The 25057-nt window shown below is 42.1% G+C and overlaps 1 protein-coding gene and 1 non-coding gene across 2 annotated transcripts; one reads left to right on the top strand and one right to left on the bottom strand.

Annotated features, from left to right (window-relative positions):
* Positions 1 to 401: 401 nt before the first annotated feature.
* SQLE (squalene epoxidase) lies at positions 402 to 23262 on the bottom strand. The gene is made up of 11 exons (XM_039231993.1): positions 22299 to 23262; positions 18113 to 18365; positions 13346 to 13526; positions 11968 to 12064; positions 10746 to 10859; positions 10498 to 10669; positions 6855 to 6950; positions 4686 to 4828; positions 3845 to 3941; positions 1950 to 2037; positions 402 to 921 (listed from the first exon to the last, which is right to left on the bottom strand). The coding sequence occupies exons 1-11, from the start codon at positions 22587 to 22589 to the stop codon at positions 729 to 731; spliced, it is 1725 nt and encodes a 574-aa protein (XP_039087924.1). The 5' UTR covers positions 22590 to 23262; the 3' UTR covers positions 402 to 728.
* Positions 17518 to 17624, top strand: LOC120231787. Its single transcript, XR_005528421.1, has one exon. It is a non-coding gene; the product is annotated as a U6 spliceosomal RNA (small nuclear RNA).
* Positions 23263 to 25057: the final 1795 nt, after the last annotated feature.

The following is a 25057-nucleotide window of genomic DNA, read 5'->3' on the forward strand; positions in this document are numbered from 1 at the left end:
ACTTCAGTGACATTTGGGAGTTTACTGAAATTTCATGACACCTTTCTGATGTCCATGATCTTCTCAAATAGACTAAAACTCAGTAAATTTGGAGTTTTCAACATCCTAACATCATAGGTGCTTATATTTATGGACTCACGGTCTCTTCCATAATCCCAGCCTGGCTAATCCATGTTACACAGTGGAACTTCTAAAGCCCTTGACTGTGCTCCTGTGTGAACATGTAAGAGAACCTTATCAAACTGACACGTGAGGAAGGTGAAGTGCAAAAGTATTAAGGCCACTTCCCCATCAGCTATTTAACAGAACAGACCAAATGGCTTCCCTCTGCCTTTTCCATACCGCTTTGGTTTTCTTTTTGAAACATGATCATGAAGCTGTATAAAGTCCGCACAGAGGCATTCAAGCTCATTCTCCTTTATTTGCATGTCCCACATGACTCTGCCCAAATCCCCGAAGTCAAAAGAAAACCTGCAGTCTCAGTGTTAGCACTGATTTATGATAAGGATCGTTTTTTTCCAATGTCTATTTTACCCTTCATTTTAAATTGCAAAGTATATTTACATTTTTATATACAAATAACCTCAAAAACAAATTAAACCCAATCTTAATCCAAGAGTTTCCACTTTAGAAGTGGCTGACTTCTCTGCTATGTACATCCTCTCCCAAGAGTCTCTTAGGACTTGGTGAGTTCCAAATATTCATTCACAAATGGTTCCCTTTTAAGCTTAATGAACCAAGTACTTAATTTCTGAGTAAATCAGAGGAAATATTACAGAGCATGCTTTGTACAAGACAGTACCACTACTGACAATGGCTCGGGGTTTTGTAATCCAAGGCTCCGACTTAAAGCAAAAATATGTGGTGTAGATCGCAACAGCAAAGAAGTGTCCAATTAAAATTAGAGGATTAGGAGATAGTCTGTAATAGAAAAAAAAAAAATATATATATATATATATAAGTAAGACCTGGCAATTAAAATTTACTCATAAAAAGGTTCTAATTATGTATCCCCTACAAAGCTAAACACACGCTCTACACTTTACAGGACTCTGCAAGCTTGAGTGGCCCGTGTATGATGACAGGGACAAATAAATGTTCTTCCAAGAAACTCCCTAGACTACCCCCTGTCAGAGAAGCCAGCACCTCTTCTTAGTCTAGTTTACATAAACTGTATGTTTTGAGCTGTTTCGCTAATCTTGAGATCTCAGTCCGAAGTACCTGGATGGCCTGACCTGTGGGAATATTAGGTTTTCCAAAGGTAACAGTATTGACATTCAGATTATAGATGAATGAGAACAGACTTGAAGAAATTTTACCCCGCAGACTTTTCAAGAATGATTCCATGTCTGTACTGTCGAACCACTACAGAATTTCACAAGTCCCTGCGCGTCAACTGAATTAAATTTTAAATACAAACTCCTCTGTAATCTGTCGCTCCCAACAGTCAGATAATGTGGTTAAAGCCGCCAGCAAAACAATAAGCTATTTTATCTGGGTTTTAGCCTCATCTACCACCGATTTCTGCTCACCACTTTTCCCAGAAGTAAAACACAGGACTAAATGTTGTTTTTCTCTTTTCTCTGAGCTTCCTTCTGATTGAGATTCCAGTGGATGGTAAAATGACAAAATGTATAAGGAAGAAAGACTTGCAGTCATTCGTAAACTGAGCAGTCCCAAAGGAAATCTGAAATATCCGGTTCCTGTGTCATCAGAACAACTTGGGGCGCCTGGGTGCCTCAGTAGGTTAAGTGTCCGAATCTGGATTTCAGTTCAGATCATGATCTCACAGTGTGAGAGTTCAGGCCCCACAGTGTGAGAGTTCAAGCCCCATGCTCTCAGCATGGAGCCTGCTTGGGATTCTCTCTCTCCCTCTTTGCCCCTCCCCTGCCTGCACTCTCTCTCTAAATAAATAAACATTAGGTATATTTAAAACAACAACAACTTACACGGAAAGCAGCCCAACAGGACCAGCAATACATTCTCCACCAAGTTTGAAATAAAGCAAACAGGCTTTTCTTAGTTGATGTATGGAATCTAAAATAAAATTTTAAAATCACTCTGAATCAAAATATTCACACATCTATTTTGGGGTGCTAATGATCTGTCGGGAAGAAAATGTAACATAGACCAAGGCTTATCATTTTTTAAAAAGTCTAGTCCTGGAATTTCAACAATCCCAAATTTCTTTTAAATTCCATAATTAGCATTAAGGTAATAGCTTAAGTATGAACAAACTTTTTTCTGTTAAAAAATAATCACTGTAAAAAACATGCAGGTGTCAGAAGTTAACATTTAAAGGTTATTTCTTTGTGTTGTAAATTCACTAAATGAAGCAAATATTTTGTAAATTCTTTTTGTCATAAAAACACAATTCTAGAAACCAAACTCCCAGTCTCTAAGATACCCAACCTGTATCTCTGAGCAAATTATCAAGTAAAAAGAATAGCTGTGAGGAATAAATATTAACAGTGCCTTATCTGTATACTTTCTCGTACTTTTCAAAGTAACCTGTTAAACCCTCACAACATAGAATTCTCAACCAGTAATCTTTCTAGATAGCATAAATGTTCTTTTCAGGTATACTTAGATTTTTCTTTAGAACAGATATAAAAGGATGTAATACGTAAACTTACTCCAATAAACCTCTTTCCTCTCCTACCGTACTTTTTTTAAGTTCTTTGTTGGCAGACTGAAATTTATAATGTAAAAATCTCAAGAGCTTAGGAAAGCTTCAAAAGAAGTGCTTAGAAAAACTCAAAACTTAGTTCTTTTCTTTTTACTCGCCCACCCTGCCATTTTCGCTTCCATGCCAGTTAGCAAGAGAGGGTAGACTGGCGAATCACTACCAATGAGTTGTTTTTTCTTTTAGCAAGGGTAACGTGCAGAGGGGCTACAGAAGGCACTTGTACCGTATCAGGTCACCAAAGCAGGGACCGCCAGGACCCTGGCCAGTTCACAGAAGTGGGCTTGTTGTAAATATCTGAAGTAATAGGACTGGAGTTACATTTATTCCTGAAAACCTAAACGTCCTGTCTCCTTGTGGCACGGTCGCTTCTTGCCCCATTCCTACTGCTGCTACTATGTCGCGTTTTGCTTAATACACAGACTGACCATCACCACTTTACAACATGGAAGCAAAAACAAAAGCATGGGACTGTTTCAAGTGAGTAAAAGGTGGATACATTCTGCTACTTGTGCATCGTAGCAGGAGACAAAATCTAAATTCGTTTAGAAGCTCATTATTTATTTTATAAACTACTACGAACAGAAATCAAAACTGGTGTTCAGGAAGAAAAGGCTTAGCAACTGCGTTTTGTTTTAATTCACAACCAGAAGACCCTCCGTCACATCTCTGTGTTGTCTGTGGCTGTGCATTAGCTGATCTGGACCAGAGGAACGAATAAGGACACGTTATTGAAATATCACTGTTAATACTTCCCCACAGAGTGGTGGATACATGTTCATTAGAGGCTAAAATTCTCACTCAAGGATGGAGTTAAGGGTCATCAGGTTGGCAGTCAGTAGACTTGGGAAATATTTCTTTTTCTGGCCTAACCACTAACCGTGCTAAAGAATCCCTTCCTGTGCTAAAAGTCTGCAGTTCAATAATTTCCATTAAAAATTATCTATACTCAGGGGTGCTCAGGTGGCTCAATCAGTTAAGAGTCCGACTTTGGCTCAGGTCATAATCTTATGGTTCAGGAGTTTGAGCTCCACACTGGGCTCTGTACTGTCAGTGCAGAGCCTGCCTAGGATTCTCTTTCTCTGCCCCTCTCTCTCTAAACTTTAAAAAAAAAAAAAAACAACAACAACTAAACAAAATATATATATCTGTACTTACCATCTGGGGCAGAAAATAATTCATAAAGCGCCTGAGCAAGAATATTCACAACAAAGGAATGAGATGTTTTTCTTGCCCAGTAGAATGATTTTTTGGCCTAAAAAAGAAAAAGATCACTTGTCACATGGTAAGAGTGGGAGGAAGCACAAATGAGTGCTTATAATCAGTCCCCTCAAGCTGATGCTTATCCTGAAGATTACCTACAAGTAATGCTGCCTTACATTCATCATTTACACACACACACGCACGCACGCATCTCCAGAGCAATGAGCTCCAAAGCTCTGAAGCTGAATGTACAATCACGACAAGCAAAGTGGCCCGCAGTCCAATGCTACATAATCCTCAAATACAAAAATGGAGAAATCGGGGCACCTGGGGCTGCTCAGTCAGTTAAGCATCCGACTTGATTTCAGCTCTGGTCACCATCTCATGGTTCATGGATTCGAGCCTCACATCAGGCTCATTGCTGGCAGTGCAAAGCCTGTTTGGGATATTCTCTCTCTCTCTCTCTCTCTCTCTCTCTCTCTCTCTCAAGCCTGTTTGGGATTTTCTCTCTCTCTCTCTGCTCCTCTCCTGCTCTCTCTATGGATTTTTTCTCTTTCTCTCTGTCCATCCCCTGCACCCCCCCCCCCTCAAAACAAACATTTTAAAAAAAAAACCCAGAGAAGTTTGGTACAATTCACGGAGTGCCCAGGCTCACAGGTTCTTTATACCGGAACAAGAACCAGGACTTAGGGTCAGGCTCCCAGGGGCAGGTCCCCTAAGAAGGCCCCATTCCTCTGGGGCCCAGAAAGAAATCTATTTTGAGGCATTTTTGTCAAAGGATGATTGAATATCCTACCTGGAAGACAGCTGCGTCATCATAAAGGTCAGGGATACCTTTTAGCAATTTTCTCCATATCTTTATATCTTTAAAAACAACAGTCATTCCTCCCCCAGTAAGAGGATGCCGCATATTATATGCATCTCCCAGAAGAAGAACACCTACAATGAGAGAGAATTTAGACTATGACATCATCCCTTAAGACACACAAAAAAATGGTCTGTTAATTTATAAACATTCTGGATGTGAGCCAGGAAATCAGAATGTGAGAACACAAGGGAACAAATCATGTCAAAAATTTGCTGATGCAAAGATTCAGTTAATATAGATGGGGTACCTACTATGTCCTGGATACGGGGATACAGTGAGAATGAGAACATGTTCTCTGCCATTGGGCAAGTCACATGTGAACCTAAGGTTAAGTAGAACAGTGTCACGTACGCATAAGGCCTCTTTCATGAAGACACCGAAAGAACCTTGCATAAAAGGCAGGTCTCTGACAAGGTAAACAATGAAGAGTTGTAACATTTCACGGCAACACTGGCTGCCAGCACACTCCAGAGAAAGGTCCGTAAAGGTATAAGTTACAGGAAGCAGGTAAGCCCTGGGAAGAGGGTACCCATGCTCTAGCCTGTGTTGAACAGGAAGAAGCAGATATTCCACACCTATCTGAAGTGAATCTGGACGAATAAGTGGGGACTGAATCTTATCTGAAAATCAGCTCCTTGATTCAAAACTGCAGGGGCAGGAAGCGCCCCAATTTGACTGCAGGGGCGGGGCACACGCCTGAGGGTCCTGACCGAGAGCCCCCCACACCCCGTGCACTGCCCGCCTTATTGACCTGAGACTTGAGCAACATCTCAACAGAGCATTTACTTAATTGTATTTGTGAGAGAGACAACCATAAGATTGTTATGAATTGTGGGATCCATAACAAAAATTATGGATAACTATTTTCTGTGACCTCACAACAAACTACTTCTGTAACTAACTGTAAAATACACATGATAAATAGTAACTTCTAAAAATGTAGCTTCTAAATGTTAATTCACATTTCTTATGTATTATTCGAATATCTTCTCTAAAAACACCTCAAACTATAAACAGCTTTTATTCCTCTTTCTCCAAGGAGCATTTCTAACTCCATCAATTGTCGCGGGCGGGCTGTTTGTATCGATTTGGCCTTGGCCTCTTCGTTCTTCTTTACATTCATTTCCTTGTGTGATTAGTAGTTTATTGTGCATGTTTTTCCATAGCAGATTCTGTTTATGCTCAGGACGCACAGGGTAGCAACAGCTCCCACTCACAGCCGTCTTCGGCTCCGCACGCACACCCCCGGGGGTGCTCTGCACGCCTCCACTCTAATGCCCTGCGAGTGCTTCATACGCAGTATGTCCAAGAGCAGACTCACCACCTCTTCCCACACTTCCTAAACTTACATTCTTCTCCCCATATTTCCAATATCAGCAAATAGCTGGCAAAATTATCTCAGCCGGAATGTGGAATCCATCAAGAGCCTCCCTCTCCTCTCCCTTACTACCACAGCCAACAAGTCACCAACTTTTAGGCATTCTGTGTCCCAGCGACACACAGATCCACCCCTGCCTTCCATGCTCACTGCCACTCTCACACCTAGCCTATGCTCCAGCCACAGGAAACCACCTGAGTTCACTGAATGGGCCACCATTTCTCAGTCCTCCTGGCCTTTGCAGATGCTGTTCCATCTACTTACAAGTCCCTCATTTCACTGTCCACCTAATGAACTCCCACTAATCCTTCATGCCCCAACATGTCTTCTCGAATCACCCTTCTGAGTTCACAAGCTCCCCCCACTGCCAGAGTGAATCTTGTGGTACCGCGAGTGGGCTTATACTACAGCACTTATCAACAGTGTTCTGAAATTACTCATTTATACCCCTCACCAGAAAACTGCCTTCTCTAGATTTAGGGCTATATTTAACTTGTATCCCAAATAACCAGTATAATGACTTAAATAAACTCAACGTTAAATAATGAAGATATCATAAAACTAATTTTGGTGTTAGTAACGTGTTATCCACAGTAACCACTTCTCTGTCCCACATATCATTTCCCAGCAGCATAAATTTAATCACATATTTTATCTGGAATATTTGGAATTTAAGTATCTGTAATATCCTTTATAAAATTACTCCAATAAAATAATACCTCGTTTGTTTACTGGGGAAGAAGGAAGAAAGCTTGCTGGCATAGATCTCAAACGAGAATTCTGAATGGCTTCCAGGAACAGTTCTTTGACGTGATCTGCAATAAATCCCAACCCACCAAATAAATGGTTTATAAAATTCAATTTTCAATTATCACACGTTCTTAATCAAGTATAAACAAATACCTTCTATACTTCTGTCATGGTTGTTACATATATCCTTGTAGTAAATCAAGGACTAATTATTTTATTAATACAGCTGTTAATTAAGCACCTAGTTATTCATGCTAAGGAATGACTAAGAAATCTGAGAAAATTAATGTAAATAGATATACACAAAGCTGAATGAACAAAAAAGCTAAAAGAGTGAAGCAAATTCAGAGGAGAAGAGACAGGAAGAAAAACCAGCCATGTCTCTTCCAAATGTTCACTGACAGGGATCAGATTTAACACTTAGGTTACTGTCACCACCATCATATTCTGGTAATGACAGAGGAAATGTACTACTAATTCACAAACAGCAGGGATGTATGTACGGTAGAAAAAGGGTAAGATGTAGAAAGCTCTACCTTTCTGAGCTTCAGTTTCTTCATCTATAAATTGAAATGCTTTGATGATTAGCTCATCTCTCAGACACTCCTAAGTTTTGTTTTTTGGGGTTTTTAAAAAATTTTTTAATGTTTATTTTTGAGAGAGAGGAAGATACAGTGTGAGCAAGGGAGGGTCAGAGAGACAGGGAGATACAGAAGCCGAAGCAGGCTCCAGGCTCTGAGCTGTCAGCACAGAGCCCGATGCAGGGCTCGAACCCACAAACTGTGAGATCATGACCCGAGCCGAAGTCGGATGTTCAACTGACTTAGCTACCCAGGCGCCCCAGATACTCCCAAGTTTTAAAGTTTTATGCTTTTACTTGTATAGGAAATGAACTATCTTTTCATACAGTTCTCTTTGTGATCTGGGAATACAGGAGCAGAATGCCTAAGCTGAAACTATTCCATTCTTGTAAGTAGAATTTCGATAACCTAATATTAATATAAATCTACAAATGTTTCCCACCGTGGTCTCAGGGAAGTCTGTTCTGAACCTCTGTACTGGAAAAGGCGATCTACAGTAAAAGGGAAAAAAATGCCAAAAATACATTATTGGGGCGCCTGGCCGGTTCAGTTGGTAGAGCATGCACCTCTTCTTTTTTTTAAGTTTATTTTTTTAGTAATCTCTATGCTCAGTATGGAGCTGCAACTTCATCACCCCAAGATCAAGAGTCACACGCTGCTCTGACCATGCCAGTCAGGCCCCCAAAGTGTGCAACTCTCAATCTCAGCGTTGTGAGTTCAAGCCCCATGTTGGATATAGAGATTCCTTGAAAATAAAATCATACACAAATAAAAAAATAAAATAAAAAATAAAAATATCACATTATTGACCATCTTTTTCTTAAATGTGAATAACTCATTTTTCCTAAAAGCTTCAAAAATGGCTTAACTAAGTAAAAATATATTGAAATGTTGAAAATGTCTTTTTTTTTTTTTTTTTTAATTTGGGAGATAGAGAGTGAGCGCAAGGTTGAGAGAGAGGCAGAGGGGGTGAAGGAGAGAGAGAGAGAATCTTAAGCAAGCTGCATGCTCAGGGTGGAGCCCACTGCAAGGCTCAAGCCCACAACCCTGGGATCATGACCTGAACTAAAATCAAGAGTCAGACGCTCAACCGATGGAACCACCCAGGCATCCTAAAAATGTCATTATTAAAACTCTAAGTCCATATATACCTTCAGATCTATTTATATTCTTATTAAACAGAGTGTTTTCACATAGAGTAAAAAGTAACTAGTGGGCAGCTGGCCGGCCCAGTCAGTAGAGCATATGACTCCTGATCTGGGGGTAATAAGTTTAAGCACCACATTGGGCAAAGAGCTTATGTAAAAACAAAACACAACAAAAACACCTGAAAAAGAAACAGAATTTTTAAACAAAATATACACCCACCAGAGATAGTTTCCTATTACTAATATCTCAATATTTTAGATTTTTTTTTACTTACATCTTCCCAGTCTCAAAAAAATGTCAGGAAGTAAATTTTTTAGGAGTGTTTTACAAAGATGTCTAAAATCTCACAAAGCCTTTCTGTATTCAACTCAAAACTAAAAATGATCTTGAAGATTGCTTACAGCTCAAACATTCTGAAAGGGGGCCGTATGAGCCAGACACAACTGGCCTCAACATTGGCTCTGTCACTACCCATGGTTTATCTTTGGAGGAGCTTTTGCTGATTCTTAGTTCCCTCATCAGTAACTTGGGGATCATGATAATGCGTCAGTCACCTCATAGGGTGATGGTGTAGATTAAGTTATGTTTGTAAAGCACATTATAGTAGACAGTCAATAAATGGTAGCTACTATTGCTACAAAAACCAAGCACAAAAGTAATTAAGCGTTAAGAGATATTTCAAGAATTCGGAGACCTTAGATTGCTATACGGACCACCTTAAAAAGTACTACATATGGGGGAATGCAAACTGGTACAGCCCCTCTGGAAAACAGTGTGGAGGTTCCTAAGGAGACTAACAGTAGAACTCCCCTATGACCCAGCAATAGCACTGCTAGGAATTTACCCAAGGGATACAGAAATGCTGATGCATAGGAGCACATGTACCCCAATGTTCATAGCAGCACTCTCCACAATAGCTAAAACATGGAAAGAGCCTAAGTGTCCATCAACAGACGAATGGATCAAGAAGATGTGGTTTATCTATACCATGGAATACTCCATGGCAATGAGAAACAATGAAATCTGGCCATGTGTAGCAACATGGATGGACCTTGAGGGTGTTATGCTGAGCGAAATAAGTCAGGCAGAGAAGGACAAATATCATATGTTTGCACGTATAGGAGGATTAGGAGGAACTTGACGGAGGAACAAGGGGGAGAAGAAGGGCGGAAATGGTGGGGGAAAGGGAGAGAGGCAAACCATGAGAGACTCTTGAATGCTGACAAAAACTGAGGACTGATGGATGTGGGGGGGAGGGGGGGATGGGCATGGAGGAGGACACTTGTGGGGATGAGCACTGAGTGTTATGTGGAAACTAATTTGACAATAAACTATTTGTATAAAAAAATAAAAAGTACTACATATGACAATATTAATAATTATCCTGAAAACAATGATCTAATTATTACTATGAAAAAATATGTTGAAAAAATTTTTTAATTTGAAGATTTTTTTTTTTTTTTTAAATGTGCTAGTTACACAGCTCAGCTCCAGTGAATATGACTGACTGGATGCATTTGTTTTACCTGCCATGCTGATCTCTGGCCTAATTTAGAAACAGCTTTAGTGAGAACCGGAGAGGGACAGCCTTTTGTGATATTTGTTTTCAGACTACAGATTACAATGTGGATGAAATCTTTCTTTTTTTTTTAAATGTTTTATTTATTTCTAGGAGAGAGAGAGAGAGAGACAGCGTGAGCAGGGGAGGGTCAGAGAGAGAGGGAGTCACAGACTCTGAAACAGGCTCCAGGCTCTGAGCTGGCAGTCAGCACAGAGCCCGACACGGGGCCCGAACCTACGAACCGCGAGATTATGACCTAAGCGAAAGTCAGACACTTAACCAACTAAGCCACCCAGGCGCCCCATGTAATCTCTTTCTTACCAGGCAACTGTGGGTAAATTTTTTCAGTCATGTATTCTCTTAAATTCCTGGGCATTTCCCCTCGAATGTCAACAAGTACTCGAGTTTCATCAGATGAAATCTGGTAGATGAGAACTGGACTCGGATTAGCCAAAACAAGTTCCGCATGATTGGCTGTAAACTGTGGTGCATGCTAGAGGGGGAAAAATATTTAGTAATTTTCGAATTTCAAGTTGCATTTATTTTTCTAAATTATATTCCTATAGTACCTTCATAAGAAAGCCAACAAAATGAGATGAAACAGAAACTTTATTGGAGATCAGGTTTTTCCTAAACTTGGAAAAAAGTCCATCAGCAACAACAGTCAAGGGAGCATGGAGTTCCTGCAACAAAGATAAACAATACTCAGCTAAATAGTTAGAAATACAAAGTAAAAGGACCACGTTGAAAATATTTACATATTTTGATGGACAACATTATAGAAGGTAATGAAGATAATGCTACTGAAGAAGCTGTTACTGGGCTTAAGTTAACGCACAACACATTGATGCTTCCTCTCTGCGGACTGCCTTCCTTCAAAGCACTACCCCCCAAACCATCTGGGAGTTAAGTTACACTTTAACAGACAGTAAGGGAAACAACTACAAAATGAGCACGGACCACAGAAGACTGAATCTCATCATCACAAAGTCCAAGGACGAGTCCAATGTTTATTCTAGAATTTTCTTTACTTTTTTTTAAAATGTAAATTCATGTTAGTTAACATATAGTGGAGCTGGTTTCGGAAGTAGAATTCATGATTCATCACTTACATTCAACACCCAGCGCTCATCCTCACAAGGGCCCTCTTTAATGTACATCACACATTTAGTCAATTCTCCTATCCACCTCCCCTATTCTAGAATTTTCTAACTTCACATAATGCTTTCAACCAGTGGCCAGGGCTTAGAAGAATGTTTGTCAATGTGGATGTATGTATTTACGTTACCTTGCAATCTCCCACATTAGAGCACAGTTTCTAGGTGGTGGTGACCCACCCACAAAAACCAACAGATTAGCCTTTCATTCTTTCACTAAACCAAAATGAGCAAATACTGGAAACTATTCTACTCTGCTACTTCCCCAGACATTCTCATACTTTTCCTCTTTCAAATTCAAACAATTTGAAACCTTTCGCTTACTTTATCCTAATCATTTCTTTTATATCGAATCCTTCGTGTTTTTTACATTCCAGGTTCCTCTGCTTTTCTGTATTCCTCACTTCAGTTTTTAATACAGCTAATGTAGTGGGGGGTCTACCAAGGTGTCTGTATAGCGTTCGGAGGTGCTCTCACGGGCACTGTGTTGCAAGAGGACCTAGAGAGAACCCACGGAGAACTCAAGGACTTAGAACTCAAGGAGTAAGTTGGTGGGCCTACTTTTTGAAAGGAATAGGAGAAAAAGAAGGAAAACAAAGCCTCTTAGGAAGAACGAACATTTGATAGCTCTCACCTTGATGTCCCCGGTTGCTTTATCCCTGTACTGAACTCCCACTATAGCATCATCTTCTTCTAGTAACTGCAGCACGATGCCTTCAATAAACTTTGTACTAAAGGATAAACACACAGAAATAAATCAGAGTAGCACAAACAACTTAAATAAGGAAGGAAAAATTCCTCATCTCCAGTTTACCCATGTGAACTGGACACACGTGTGTGCACATGGACACAGAAAAGGTCTGGAATGACCAAATACAAAAACATCATTAATCGGTTTCAGAATTAAGTGTGGTTTTTATTTTCTAATTTCTTAAGATTGAATACACAGATACTAATCTAATGATCTTTAAAACTATTTTTAAAAGGAACATTAGATGTTTACCTCAATTCATTAAAAAAAGGACAGGCAGAAAACCTTTACACACCCACACAGATTCATACACAGACGGGAAAACAGAATTGGGACTTTATCCACCAAATTATTCAGAACAGTTACTTCTAGTCAGGAGAATCATGGATAATTTTTACAATCTTCTTTACATTCTTGTGGATTTTTCAATTTTTCTACAGTGAACATACTCTGCTTCCACAGACATCAAATTCTTTCAGTCCTAAGGGTAAGTCCACTTACTTCTTCAATAGCTCACTCAGTACTTAAGCCTTTGCCAATGATATGAGGGTGCTCATGTTTAAAACTCCTTCAATTACAGTGCCTAAAGGCTAGGGGCAGATAGAAGTTAATAATTAAGAGAAGAAGCCAGTCCTGCCAGACTTTAGTAAAGAACAAAAAAAGGATTTTCCCTTGAAGACCTCTGTTCTGACTTTTAACAGAAAATACCATATGCACAAACTCTGACTCCCAAATAGGCAGACAGGGACTTAAACCTTAATTACAAGTATATCCTCCAGGGGCACCTGGGTGGCTCAGTCGGTTAAGTGGCCAACTTGAGCTCAAGTCATGATCTCACAGTTTGGGAGTTCAAGTCCCACGTGTGGCTCTGTGCTGACAGTTCAGAGCCTGGAGCCTGCTTCAGATTCTATGTCTCCCTCTCTCTCTGCCCTTTCCCCTGCTCCTGCTCTGTCTCTCTTGCTCTCTCAAAAATAAACATTAAAAAGAAAATTAAAAAAAAAAAAGCATATTCTCTAAATTCCAACAATAAGTTAGTTAGTCAAAGGAAAAACTTCAATAGTTCTGTGTCAAATGGAAATTCTCTACATGATATTCTTGACAAAGGCACTGAAGCTCTAACATTCTTCTAATTTGTAGTCTACTTTAGCAATACATATGTTCCAGCCCATACTCAAACACTTAGGACAACTTATGAGATAGTATTTTGCAAAGGCCAAGTTTAAATGTGTTTCTTTAACATCATACATTTAAGTTGTCTTACTTGGGCTCTGCCATCGCTGCTTTCCGGAGACCCATTATGAATCTTCCATGATGGAAAGCTCTTCCACTCTGCACCTGACTGTTTTCTGACAGAGGGTAAGGAATATGAACCTCTGATTTGCTTTCCTGATCATGAATTACGTAGCCATGTATGACCTGAGCATCAATGCCTTCCACTGCATCTGCAAAACAATTCAGTTCAAAAAAATCAATTGTGTTGACATGCCCAGAGTTATATGAGGCACCAAAGGACATGGAGGCATTGAAAAGGAATCTCTTTCTTCATAACAAGATTGAAACCATTTGGACAAATGGACATTAATATAACTATTTCAAAAATCTTAATGCATCTGAAAGACAAAAGTCTGAGCAAATCTGTAATAACACGAAAGGTTAACATCTATATAGAAAATGTATTCATTAAATTCCATAGGAAAAATATTAAGACCCTAGTAATAATGGGTGATTCACATTAAGCAATATGGAAACATTGATCAGGAAAATGTTCAAAATCTGATTAAAAAAACAAATCAATGAAATAAATTGAAACATTAAGATACCAAATCTATCAAGCAAACAAAAGATACCAAATCTATCAAAATTGCTGGTGAGATTATGATAAAATTGATAAACTTCTATATTACTGGTCATACTGTAAATTATTAACATGTTAGAAATTATGGCAACAATTATCAAGAACCACAAAGAAGTTAGCATCCTTTGATTTAATAATCTTAGTGTTAGAAATTCATCTATGTTCATCCTAAAAACATAATTTTTAATTTTTAAGAATTTTTGAATGTAAGAATAAGTTTACTATAGTGTTATCACTAAAGAAGAAATGAAAACAAACCAAATATTAATCTAAGTTAGAAAGGTAAAGTACATTACGAAGTATCAACTTAGAAAATACTACGCATAGGCCTAAAAATCACAATGATAAACAATGGTTAATACATTAAGATGAAATTAGAATTTAGAAATTATTCTAATTATTCCAATGATGGAAGAAAATCTTCACAAACAATTCTATCACACATCTGAGCTAAGATCAAAATAAATTAGTTTTCTGATATGCTTTTTAATTGCCCTTAAGATCCAGTCAGGGACAAACTGGCTGGATTTTGTCAGACATCTGACCGAGAATCAAAATTAATTAGTTTTTTAGTATGGTTCGTAAATTATTTCAGTTAAAATTCAGTCAGAGAAACTGCCAATTAGCACTGTATTCAGTTTGGGTCTCAGCAAATTGCCCACCTTTTCTGACCTAAATATCTGAAGCCCAGTTAATAGCTCTGTAATGCTTTGTGCTGCCACTAAGACAGTTCGTTTTTCTTAACCCAAAACTCTACTATGCAAGTACCTGAAATGTTTACACTGGCCACTTGAGAACATACCAGAAAATGTTCAAAGTATAACGGCAAAGTAAAATTTTTCCTTGAGTAAACTATCTTAAGACAACTATATAAATAAGGTCCAATTTAAGATTTCTTAACATCCGTCTCTGTCTCAACTTTGTTCATGAAATCAAATATGACTTTGGACCCTTTTACTTTCTTAAGCAGGCAAGAAGGCTACGCTACTCTTCAATGAAATGCGTGCTTCATGAATACTAGAACATGCAAGATTTATGAGACTTTACTTAAATGCATTAAAGACCTAACTGAATGGAGAATATACCATATTCACGGACAGGAAGTCTAAGCCAATTATTCCAAAACTGAGCTACAGATTCAGTGCTATTTCAGTCATAATCTTGACAGAGTTTTTTTTGAAAATCTATTTCTAAATTATACATAGAAAAGCAAAAAGGCCAAGGAAAGCCAAAATAATCCTAAAGAAAATTAGAGATACCCCACTGTATACTAAGAATTATTAGAAAGATAGAGCATTTATATTATAATGTATTAATTTTAAGAGTTCTGGGGGCAGGCACTTGAGTGGCTCAGTCAGTTAAGTGTCTGACTCTTCATCTAGACTCTGGTTTGTAACTATGAGCCACAATGACAGTGCAGAGCCTGCTTGGGATTCTCTCTTTCCCTCTCTCTCTGCCTCTCTTCTGTGCATGCTCTCTCTCTCAAAATAAATAAATAAAAACTTTTTTTTAAAAAGGAAAGAGTTCTAGATATTAAACTTAACCCATAGGGCAATCAGTTATTAAAAATTCATACTCAGGGGACACCTGGGTGGCTCAGCCCGTTAAGTGTCCGACTTCGGCTCAGGTCATGATCTTGCAGTTCACAAGTAGAAGACCCATATCAGGCTCTGTGCTGACGGCTCAGAGCCTGGAGCCTGCTTCAGATTCTGGGTTTCCATCTCTCTCTGCCCCTCTCCAACTTGTGCTTTCTCTCTCAAAAAACAAACAAACAAAAAACATTATAAAAAAATCCATACTCAGGATGGATCAGTTCATATTATATTAAAAATCCACACTCCAAAAAGTAACTATTCCAAGTGTTTCTATCATCCACATCTCATCACAACTCAAGGGAAATTAACAGTATAATGAATGTTAATAAAGCTTCTTATTTGTAATATTAAAGGTATTCATGGTATGTGGACTAGAAAAAATACTTTAGAGGCTCTTCTTACTCTTGTATGAACCACACACAAAAGTCCACTGAGGCTTGTTACCACAACCTTGGAGATGTTCCCTGATGCTAGATCTCTAAATGATTCCGTGTACAGTCATTAGTTTTGAGAGCATTTCTGGTTGCCTAATGTTCAACTATAAAAATTACAAAATCTTGTCTCAGGACACTGTTAACATCTGCCTCAGGCAAACCTCTCTTGTAAGGTGGTGGTTCTGGAAACTAAAGGGACAGAGATGGAACTTCCCTTCTTCATGAAGCACTGTCTCCACTTGGGTCCTGGGCCCTGCAGGCTTTTGCTTTTCCTCCTCACTAACTGCTTTTCCTCAGTCCCCCTTTATGACTCCCATTCGCCTCACTGATCCCATACATCAGAGTACCCCAGGGTTCAGTCCGGACCTCTTCCTGGTAATGTCTTTTGCTTAAATATTATGACTCCTCTTTTTCTCTCATACCTAATACGTGACTCACCAGCAAGTCCTACTGACTCTTCCTTCAAAAGGCTTTTCCAGAATGTGACCACTTCCCACCTGCTCTGCTGCTATGATCCTAGGGTGTTCCAAGCCATCAACTCTCACCGGTTCTGCAATAGTCTCCTAACAGGTCCCCCTGCTTCTGACTTTGCCACTTAATAATCTACTCTTTTTTCTACAGAATAACACAAATACTTCTAACTAATATTATGAAACAACACTTCTAAAACGTGAGATTGAATAACTTCTTAAACTTCTCCAATGGCTTCCCTTTGGAATAGAAGTCAAATCCACATAGTGGGCTATGAAATCCTATGGACTCAGCCCCCATGATCTGACCATTGTTTACCTAGTCTCCCCTTCCCTCACACCCCTCCATTCAGCATTATCTCACTCTTCAAACAGTTTGTGTCTGTTTTGTTCACCGCTGCAGCCTCAGCATCTAGAACAGCAGCTACAACACGGTCCACGCTAAATGAATATTTATTCAGGGAATGAATGGACATCACTCCTTTAGTCATTTCTCTCTCTCTTGCATCATCAGTTTTTCCCTCTCTACTTGATCATCTCTGTCACCACACAACATGCTCTAGTATCAAAATATACCTTCTTTGTCCTCACATCTACATCTCATTACTGCCCTGTTTCTGTTTTCTGTTACAGAAGAGCACAAGAGTGCTTTTCTAGCCTAAATTTTTTAAACTCCCACACACTTCAGTCTAGGCTTTGTCTCCAAACTCCGCTGAAACATCTTGTCAGCGTCACAAGCAACCTCCAAAACTGCCAAATCCCATGGTCATTTTTCTATACTCATCTTACTGACCTTTCGTTAGCAAACCATGACATATCGCCCTTCCCCTTTGTGACACGTACCCATTCCCTCATACCCAAAACCTTCTCCTCTCCTGGATGAAGTGGCACTGAACGCTCAGGTCCTTAATCTCATGGCTCACGGATTCAAGCCCCACATCAGGTTCTGCGCTGACAGCTCAGAGCCTTCTTCGGGTTCTCTGCCTCCCTCTCTCTCTGCCCCTCCCTTGCTCACATACTCTCTCTCTCTCAAAAAGAAACAGACATTTAAAAAACACTTTTTAAAATCATGTCTTTCAGTGCTCGCTTCGGCAGCACATATACTAAAATTGGAACGATACAGAGAAGATTAGCATGGCCCCTGCGCAAGGATGACACGCAAATTCGTGAAGCGTTCCATATTTTTTGAATGCTGACAAAAACTGAGGACTGATGGATGTGGGGGGGAGGGGGGGATGGGCATGAAGGAGGGCACTTTGGGGATGAGCACTGAGTGTTATGTAGAAACTAATTTGACAATAAACTATTTGTAAAAAAAATAAATAAATAAATAAAATCATGTCTTTCAAAGATTCCATAATAAGCACATAATATGTACTCCACCAATGGCAGCTCCCTTCACTTTTCACTAAATTTCATGCCCTCATTTTAGTTTTCCAATCTTCAATTTTGACCATTTCTATTTTTAAGCCACTTTATTAAATCTCACAAAGTCTCCTTTATATCTCCTCACCCACTAAATTCGAGTTCATGTAAATTTGTTGGTAAGAGTATACACAGGGACATTAAGAAATGTAAATAAACTAGAATATCTTTTTACCAGGTACAGGCCACTCTAAAGTGAAGAGGGTTCACTTATACCACGCTAACTCCTAAAAACTAGTATGGACCTACCTTCGAGACCAAGGTCTTTAAGGACACGATAACCGCCTGGCTGCAGAAATTCTCCAACTATCCTGTCAGGCTCCGCTAAGTCTCTCTCGATTACTGTCACCTTTCGTCCATCTCTGGAAAGCATGGCTGCCAGAGCAGAGCCAACTACGCCGGATCCCACAATGATAACTTCCGGATCATTCTGAGAAGATACTGATGGAGAGGCAGCTGCTCCTAGTAAGGTGGTTTCTGAAATACTGCTTTCTTTTTTGTGCTGTTTAAAAAAAAAAAAATTACGCATCTACATTTGCTCTCCTTCAATCTATATAGACACTCAAGACTCTTCCATCTTGGGCAAAACCTTCCTCTCAAGCATTATCAAACCAGATGCCCTGCTAAGTTCTTAAATCCAGGTCATATATAAAAACCAATGATACCAAAATATTATTAAATAAAAATGTGTAATAATATCCCAATAAAATAAATACATGTCATTTTCCACATATATTTAGAAAATGCAGTTATACAGATCTATCTAGAAATCCACACCAGGCCAATATATATATATATATTTTTTTTTTCTTTTAATGTTTTTATTTCTGAGACAGAGAGAGACAGCTTGAGCAGGGGAGGGTCAGAGAGGGAGACACAGAACCCAAAGCAGCCTCCAGGCTCTGAGCTGGCTGTCAGCATAGCACCGGACACGAGGCTTGAACCCACGAACCGTAAGATCATGACCTGAGCCGAAGTCGGACGCTCAACAGACTGACCCACCCAGGCGCCCCCACACCAGGCCAAATATAAACAATGGCTGCAAGGAGCTCCAAAGACTTATTATAGAGAAAATTCTATCATTAATTACTTGGTTCTTCAAATACATACTAAGCATCTACCAAATGCAAATCACATACAACTTCTATTTTGACTTCACGTTGCAAACTATTCAGCACCTTTCACATGTTTCCACTATTCATTTTTATTTTCTCCTTCTGGATTTTCATCTGAAAAATCTATCTTAACCTAAAATCACTTTTATATAACAAAAAAACTGTCACATCCTAGCTATTAATCTACTAACAGAATTATTTAACTCAAGACAATTCTAGAAGTCCAAAATAACTCATCCTATCCCGTGGAGTGTGACCCATTCACATTGAGGTCCTTAACATATAAGGACATATTTAATTTGCCCCATCCCGACATGTTAAGAGAGACTAGTCGGTTGGTTCATTTAGGAATAAGCAAACCTATGACTAACTGGGCTGACAATAAAAACTTTGTTCATAAATAAAAAAGCCCAGGGGCGCTTAGTCGGTTAAGCGTCCGACTTTCGCTTAAGTCATGATCTCGCGGTTCGTGGGTTCGAGCCCCGCGTCGGGCTCTGTGCTGACTGCCAGCTCAAAGCCTGGAGCCTGTTTCAGTCTGTGACTCCCTCTCTCTCCGACCCTCCCCTGCTCACGCTGTCTCTCTCTCTCCTANAAAAAAAAAAAAAAAAAAAAAAAGCCCAGTTTTGAGTTTTATGCCCACTGAGAATAACAGTGCCTGTTAGGTTTTTTAAAATGAATAATGCAGGGGGCGCCTGGGTGGCTCAGTCGGTTAAATGTCTGACTCCGGCTCAGGTCATGATCTCACAGTTTGTGGGTTCGAGCCCCACACTGGGCTCTGTGCTAACAGCCCGGAGCCTGGAGGCTGCTTCAGCTTCTGCGTCTCCCTCTCTCTCTGCCCCTCCCCCCATTCATGCTCTGTCTCTCAAAGGTGAATACGTGTTAAAAAGCATTTTTTTAATGAATAATTGAGGGTTGAAATAAGTATTTTTTCTTGGTCTGTGGATTGACAAATATGTTTCAGCTACAGAATTGCAAGGAACCATCTTTCTTGAGTTCTCTGCCTTAATGATTAAGATAAGCCCAAAAGCCATTTTGAAGGGATTTTAATAAAAGACCTCGGGCAAAAAGGAAGGAGACAAAACCTAAAATCTTTTAAAATTTGATTCTCTGTGATTTTAATATTCATCCAGTCTTCCTTTAACTCTGCATGGACTAGGGCTGGTCCATTCCATTTTTCATCATGTCTCTTACAGAAATTACCTTTTTGCCCTTTATGAAGAGGAGAAGACTACAGCCTTCTCTTCCCATAAGTATTTCTTAGTGACCAGGACTGACTACTATATTTAAATTGCTATTCTGAGAGCAAGATAAGCCCTTTTTGTCATTTTAAGCCATTTTTTAAATCAGTTTTTCTTCCTAAGTCTTCCCTGTTAAACCTATAGACACACACACACACACACACACACACACACACACACACACACAAATCCTGGAAGGGGAACATGAGTTGGTTAAGTCATTCAGAGAATGGTCAGTAGACGAAGCATTAATGGGACTTTGTACTCACTGCCCCAACTCCCTGGTGTTTAAGAAACAGCAGAAAGTTTCTTCACAAAATGGAATCAATCACTGATGGCTGGTAATCAAATTTTCTTCTCCCCAAAATGTCTCAACATCACATGATGTAATGGCATTCCAGCCACCTACGCTAGTAGTTCATGACCCTGCAGAAGTTACCTCAGACACCATGGAAGTTTCCAAACTGAGAGTAAAGACTCCCCTCCCCCTCTCCCGCCTCTCCTATTGCTGGACCCACACCCAGCATATCACTGCACTGGGCACTAGCCAGAAGGTTCCTAACAGATGAACGCCTTTCCACTAATATTAGTATCTACAATTTATCGTTATGGACCACATTCAATTAATTAACTCCCTAACTGGCAGCAAGAGCAGCGCCATCCCCACCTGAGAGAAGAGGTAACTCATTCTTACAGAAACAAAGCAATTTCCCAAAGGTCCCATGGACAGAAGCGGTGGAGCCAAAATTCTAAACCAAGCCGTCCCTTCAGTAACCCTGGCTGGTCTGTACTGTGGACCCAGTAAAATAATGTTGATCCAAGAAGCCTCCAAGAGTAAACTACTTTTGGGAGCCACCTGCCCTAACTCCAAGTTACCATCATGCCTCACTTGGCTTTCAATGTAATCTTTCACCTGATCGCCAGGTTCCATTCCTGTGCCCTGCAATCCTTTCTCCCCACACCAACTGGAATGTTCTTTTTAAAAAGGAAAAGTCAGGGGCGCCTGGGTGGCTTAGTTGGTTAAGCGTCTGACTTTCGCTGAGGTCATGATCTCACGGTTCGTGGGTTCGAGCCCCGCGTCGGGCTCTGTGCTGACTGCCAGCTCAGAGCCTGGAGCCTGTTTCAGTCTGGGACTCCCTCTCTCTCTGACCCTCCCCCGCTCACGCTGTCTCTATCTCTCCTAGAAATAAATAAAACATTTAAAAAAATAATAAAAAAAATAAAAATAAAAAGGAAAAGTCAATATTCTTACCCACATGCTTCAAATCCTCCAGTGCTCTTGGGAAAAAATCTAAACACCTACGGCCAACAGGCTCAAATGTTCTGGCGTCGAGGACCACTGCCCTCCTCTGGGGTCTTTGCGGGGGGGGGGGCGGGGGGGGCATAACCTCACACGTGACTGAAGACTAGACTCTGAATTAGGAACCTGACTGATCTCCCGACCTCACTCAATTATTCACGTGACTTAGGACATTACTGCACTGATTTACTCAAGGCTCCCCTGACATGGGGACAGGAGGGTGTTTTGCCCAAGACTTTGGAATGCTAAATCGATATTTGCTCCCTCAGCTTTTCCAACTGGCCTGTTACTTTCCCCTGCCAGCTGTTATGTATAAGCAGTGGACTGAAACTGCTGTGCATTTCTTTCTTCTCAGGTACAAATACAGCCCTTACCCAACAGTTTAAATAAAACATCTTTTCCCCCCCAATCACAAAAAGTGATTCTGTCCTCCTTCGAAATGAAATTCTAGTATTTCACATCCCCTTTCATAATCAACCCTGTATTCATCATCAAATCAATGCCATGGAGCACTGGCTCAACCAACACTACATGAAACAAATCTTTTCGATCACTCAAGGATGTAGCCAAAAAACCAAGAGCTTAGAAAACAAAACAAAACAAAACAAAACCAAAACAACCCACAAAAATTAAATGGGAATTCAGGCCAGAATATCTAAAGTGCTGCCTTTGCCCTTTAGGAAAGATGAAATTTTACCTTCGAGTGACCCCAATCCTAAATTTAAAAAAAAAAAAATTAAAAAAAGACACTCATTCATTTGCCCGTTTAAAATTCAACCTACCCTCCTAGACCCAAGCTGCTCTTTATTTTCTGATCCCGGGGGCGACTTGGCCCAGAAGAAGCCAATGAAAGGCAGGGCCGACAGAATATCCGAGAAGACCGGGAACTGCGAGCCGCTCTGCTGGCGCCCGAGCAGGGCCCCGCTCCGGTAGCGACAGCGGTACGACAGCACCAGGCCCAGGGACAGGAACACCAGCACGCACAGCAAGAGCTCCTTGTTGGCCAAAGAGACGAAGTCTCCGCATTTCTTGTAGAAATACGTGAAAGTGGCAATGCCCAAGAAAGTCCACATGGTTCAAAGGCTCCTTCGGTGACCCCGGGTCAGTGTCCAGATCTTCTTTCCTTGCGGAGTTTTGGTGATTCGAGGTTCTCCCCCAAAACGTGTCACCAAAGGGGAGCACGAGGCGGCGGCCAACCTGCAGCCAACGCCGTCGCAGGGATCACAATTCAGATCAGACGAGTCTACAAAATCCTATCACGCTGGAATAAAAACAGTTCCGTGAAGAGGGGGAAGTGGGGCAGCCTTAGAAAGCAGCGTTTAAAATTCGCCTACTGCCACCGCTTCCGAGCCGACCCTCTCCTTTCCGGCAACCCATTCGTTTCCTTCCCCGGGACGGGCGTCTCCTGGCTCGCGGCAGGTGATGTCTGCCAAAGGTGCCGAGGGCCCGCTCACCTGCAGCACGTGGCCTCCCAGGAGGGGCTGGGCGACGAAAGACCCGTCTCCCAGGCAGGGGCGGCCTGGCCAAGTGCGGGGGCGCCGCCCGGGGCTGCCCCTTGCCACCGAGGAGGGCCTTGGACTCGAGACGGCGGCCCCGGCGCAGGCAAGCGCGGCCGCTCGGCTCCGGCTCACCAGCCCCGCGAACCTTCCAGGCCGTGACTCCGTTTCCCCGTGGGTGAGCGGCGGTCTCACCAGGCGGCGGCGACGGCTCCCGACAGCCTCCTCGCCAGCATCCCCCGCGGGCGGCCGCTGCCCTCCCCACCTCCGCGCTGCTGCAGTAACCAGAGTAACCGCCGCGCGCCCAGTGCTCGCCGCCGGCCCAACGCGCGCGGGGGGCCCGGGGGCTCCGCCCAGCCGAGGACCAGGAGGCGGGGCGCAGGGGAGAGAGCCGGCCCCGCCCTGCGCGCCCAATGCGCCCGCCCCGCCCTCCGCCGCCGCTGGCCAATGAGGGCGCGCACCGCGCGGTAGGCCGAGATGGCGCTATGCCGCGTTAGGCCAATCGCGGGCGGCGCGGCAGGCGCAGCAGGCGCGGCGTCGCCGGGGAGGCTCTAGGGCGATGTTGCGTGGTGTGGGGCGGGGGCGTGAGCTGGGCGCCTGCCGCCGGGTGGGCGGAGGGGGAGGCGCCCGCTGGCTCCACGGGGGCGGAGGGGGTCGAGCCCTGGGCTCCGCGGTCCGCTGACCCGCCGCAGCCCCGGCAGCTGGGGTCCTACCCGAGACGAGGTGGAGTTTGTTCCGGGGAAACCGCTGCCTGCAGTTCCGCCATTCGTCCCACGATCGCGTATTGAGCGCTTACTATGTGTCACGCCCGAGGGTCCTTTCTCTCCCACGCCTAGTGTGTGTAGAGCGCGGTGGAAACCGATGCGTGGAGAACGTGATGTTCATGCCGAACTTTTGGAAGAACGAGTCAGGCAGGTGTTTGCCCGAAGGAGGAAGGGCGGAGAGGATAAGCCGAAGGTTTCTTCCTTCCTCCAAAATTGTCAGGCACTGCGCACTCGTCGCGGTGCTCAGCCTAAAGATGCACTGGTGTTCGTAGCCCCTATTGTCTCGAGATCAGAAACGCGGAGAAGGGGTGGGGGCGGGGGGGTCCTCGGGCAAAGAAGTAAAGTACAGGTGTGTCGTTAAGTGCTCAGACAGCGGGCAGACGGGAAACCGCAGAAACCGCGACCGTCCTTCCCTTCGCCCCCGCCCCGCCTGGGGCCGGAGGGAGCTCAGCCCAGCGCCTCCGGGAGTTACAGGGATTGTGTCAGGGACAAGGATTACAGCGCTAACAAAAACCTGTGCAGGAGTTGCAGTGTGAGAGAGCAGCCCTGTTACGAAACGTTGGCGCCTCCCTGGAATCCATTCAGGACTGAGACATGGCTCGCCCTGTACCTTAAACCCTATAGTTAGGTACAGGCCCTGGCTGCTGCTGCCGCTTGGAGCGCGGCTCTGTTGCCCCCTGTTCCCGAAGTTGCTTCATACTTCTAGTGACCCAAGCCCTGACACCTGTGGTTGAGTCTTACCCACTATTCCCTAGGAGGGAAGGAGCTCCCTCTGATAAATCGGAATCATCGGCAGCACCCAGCACAACGTTTTAAACTCCATTTATCTTCCATAAAAATGTACTTAGTGAATGAATGGGTGATGAAAGATAATGGTGTAGCAGGGAGACCAAGAATGTGGAGCCCTAGGTTCTCGCTGTCACTAGCCACCTTTGTGACCTTGGACAAAAGTCAGGTTAACCTCTAGAGGGAGAGGCCAATTTCTTCATGAAATCTAATGTTTGCAATCCTGTAACACTTCGCGGAGTTTAAGAAAGCGTGGCAGCTATCCCCATTTACCACCCTGATTATATCTTTTATCTGCTCATGAAAGTAATTATGTTGTCAAATGCTTTCATTATTTAACCCTCAAATAACAAAAATGAAATTTAAAGAGGTTAAGGGGCTTGGTCAGATCCCAGCTGATAACCTGATGAAACCCAAGAGTTACACTCCTGGTCTCCAAATCTTGTGTTCCTCAATACTCACTCTTAATTGTCAATTACTGCTTTAACAATCCTC

This window comes from Hyaena hyaena, unplaced genomic scaffold (assembly GCF_003009895.1).
Source record: "Hyaena hyaena isolate Hyena2069 unplaced genomic scaffold, ASM300989v1 scaffold_62, whole genome shotgun sequence".
In the NCBI taxonomy this organism is placed as follows: Eukaryota; Metazoa; Chordata; class Mammalia; order Carnivora; family Hyaenidae; genus Hyaena; species Hyaena hyaena.

Coding starts and splice junctions, on each gene's coding strand:
- SQLE (XM_039231993.1), bottom strand. CDS start 22,589: ATGTGGACTTTCTTGGGCATTGCCACTTTCACGTATTTCTACAAGAAA. Junction 13,527..18,112: donor TAAAGACCTTGGTCTCGAAG/GTAGGTCCATAC, acceptor ATTGTTTTGCAG/ATGCAGTGGAAGGCATTGAT. Junction 3,942..4,685: donor ATGACGCAGCTGTCTTCCAG/GTAGGATATTCA, acceptor TTTCTTTTTTAG/GCCAAAAAATCATTCTACTG.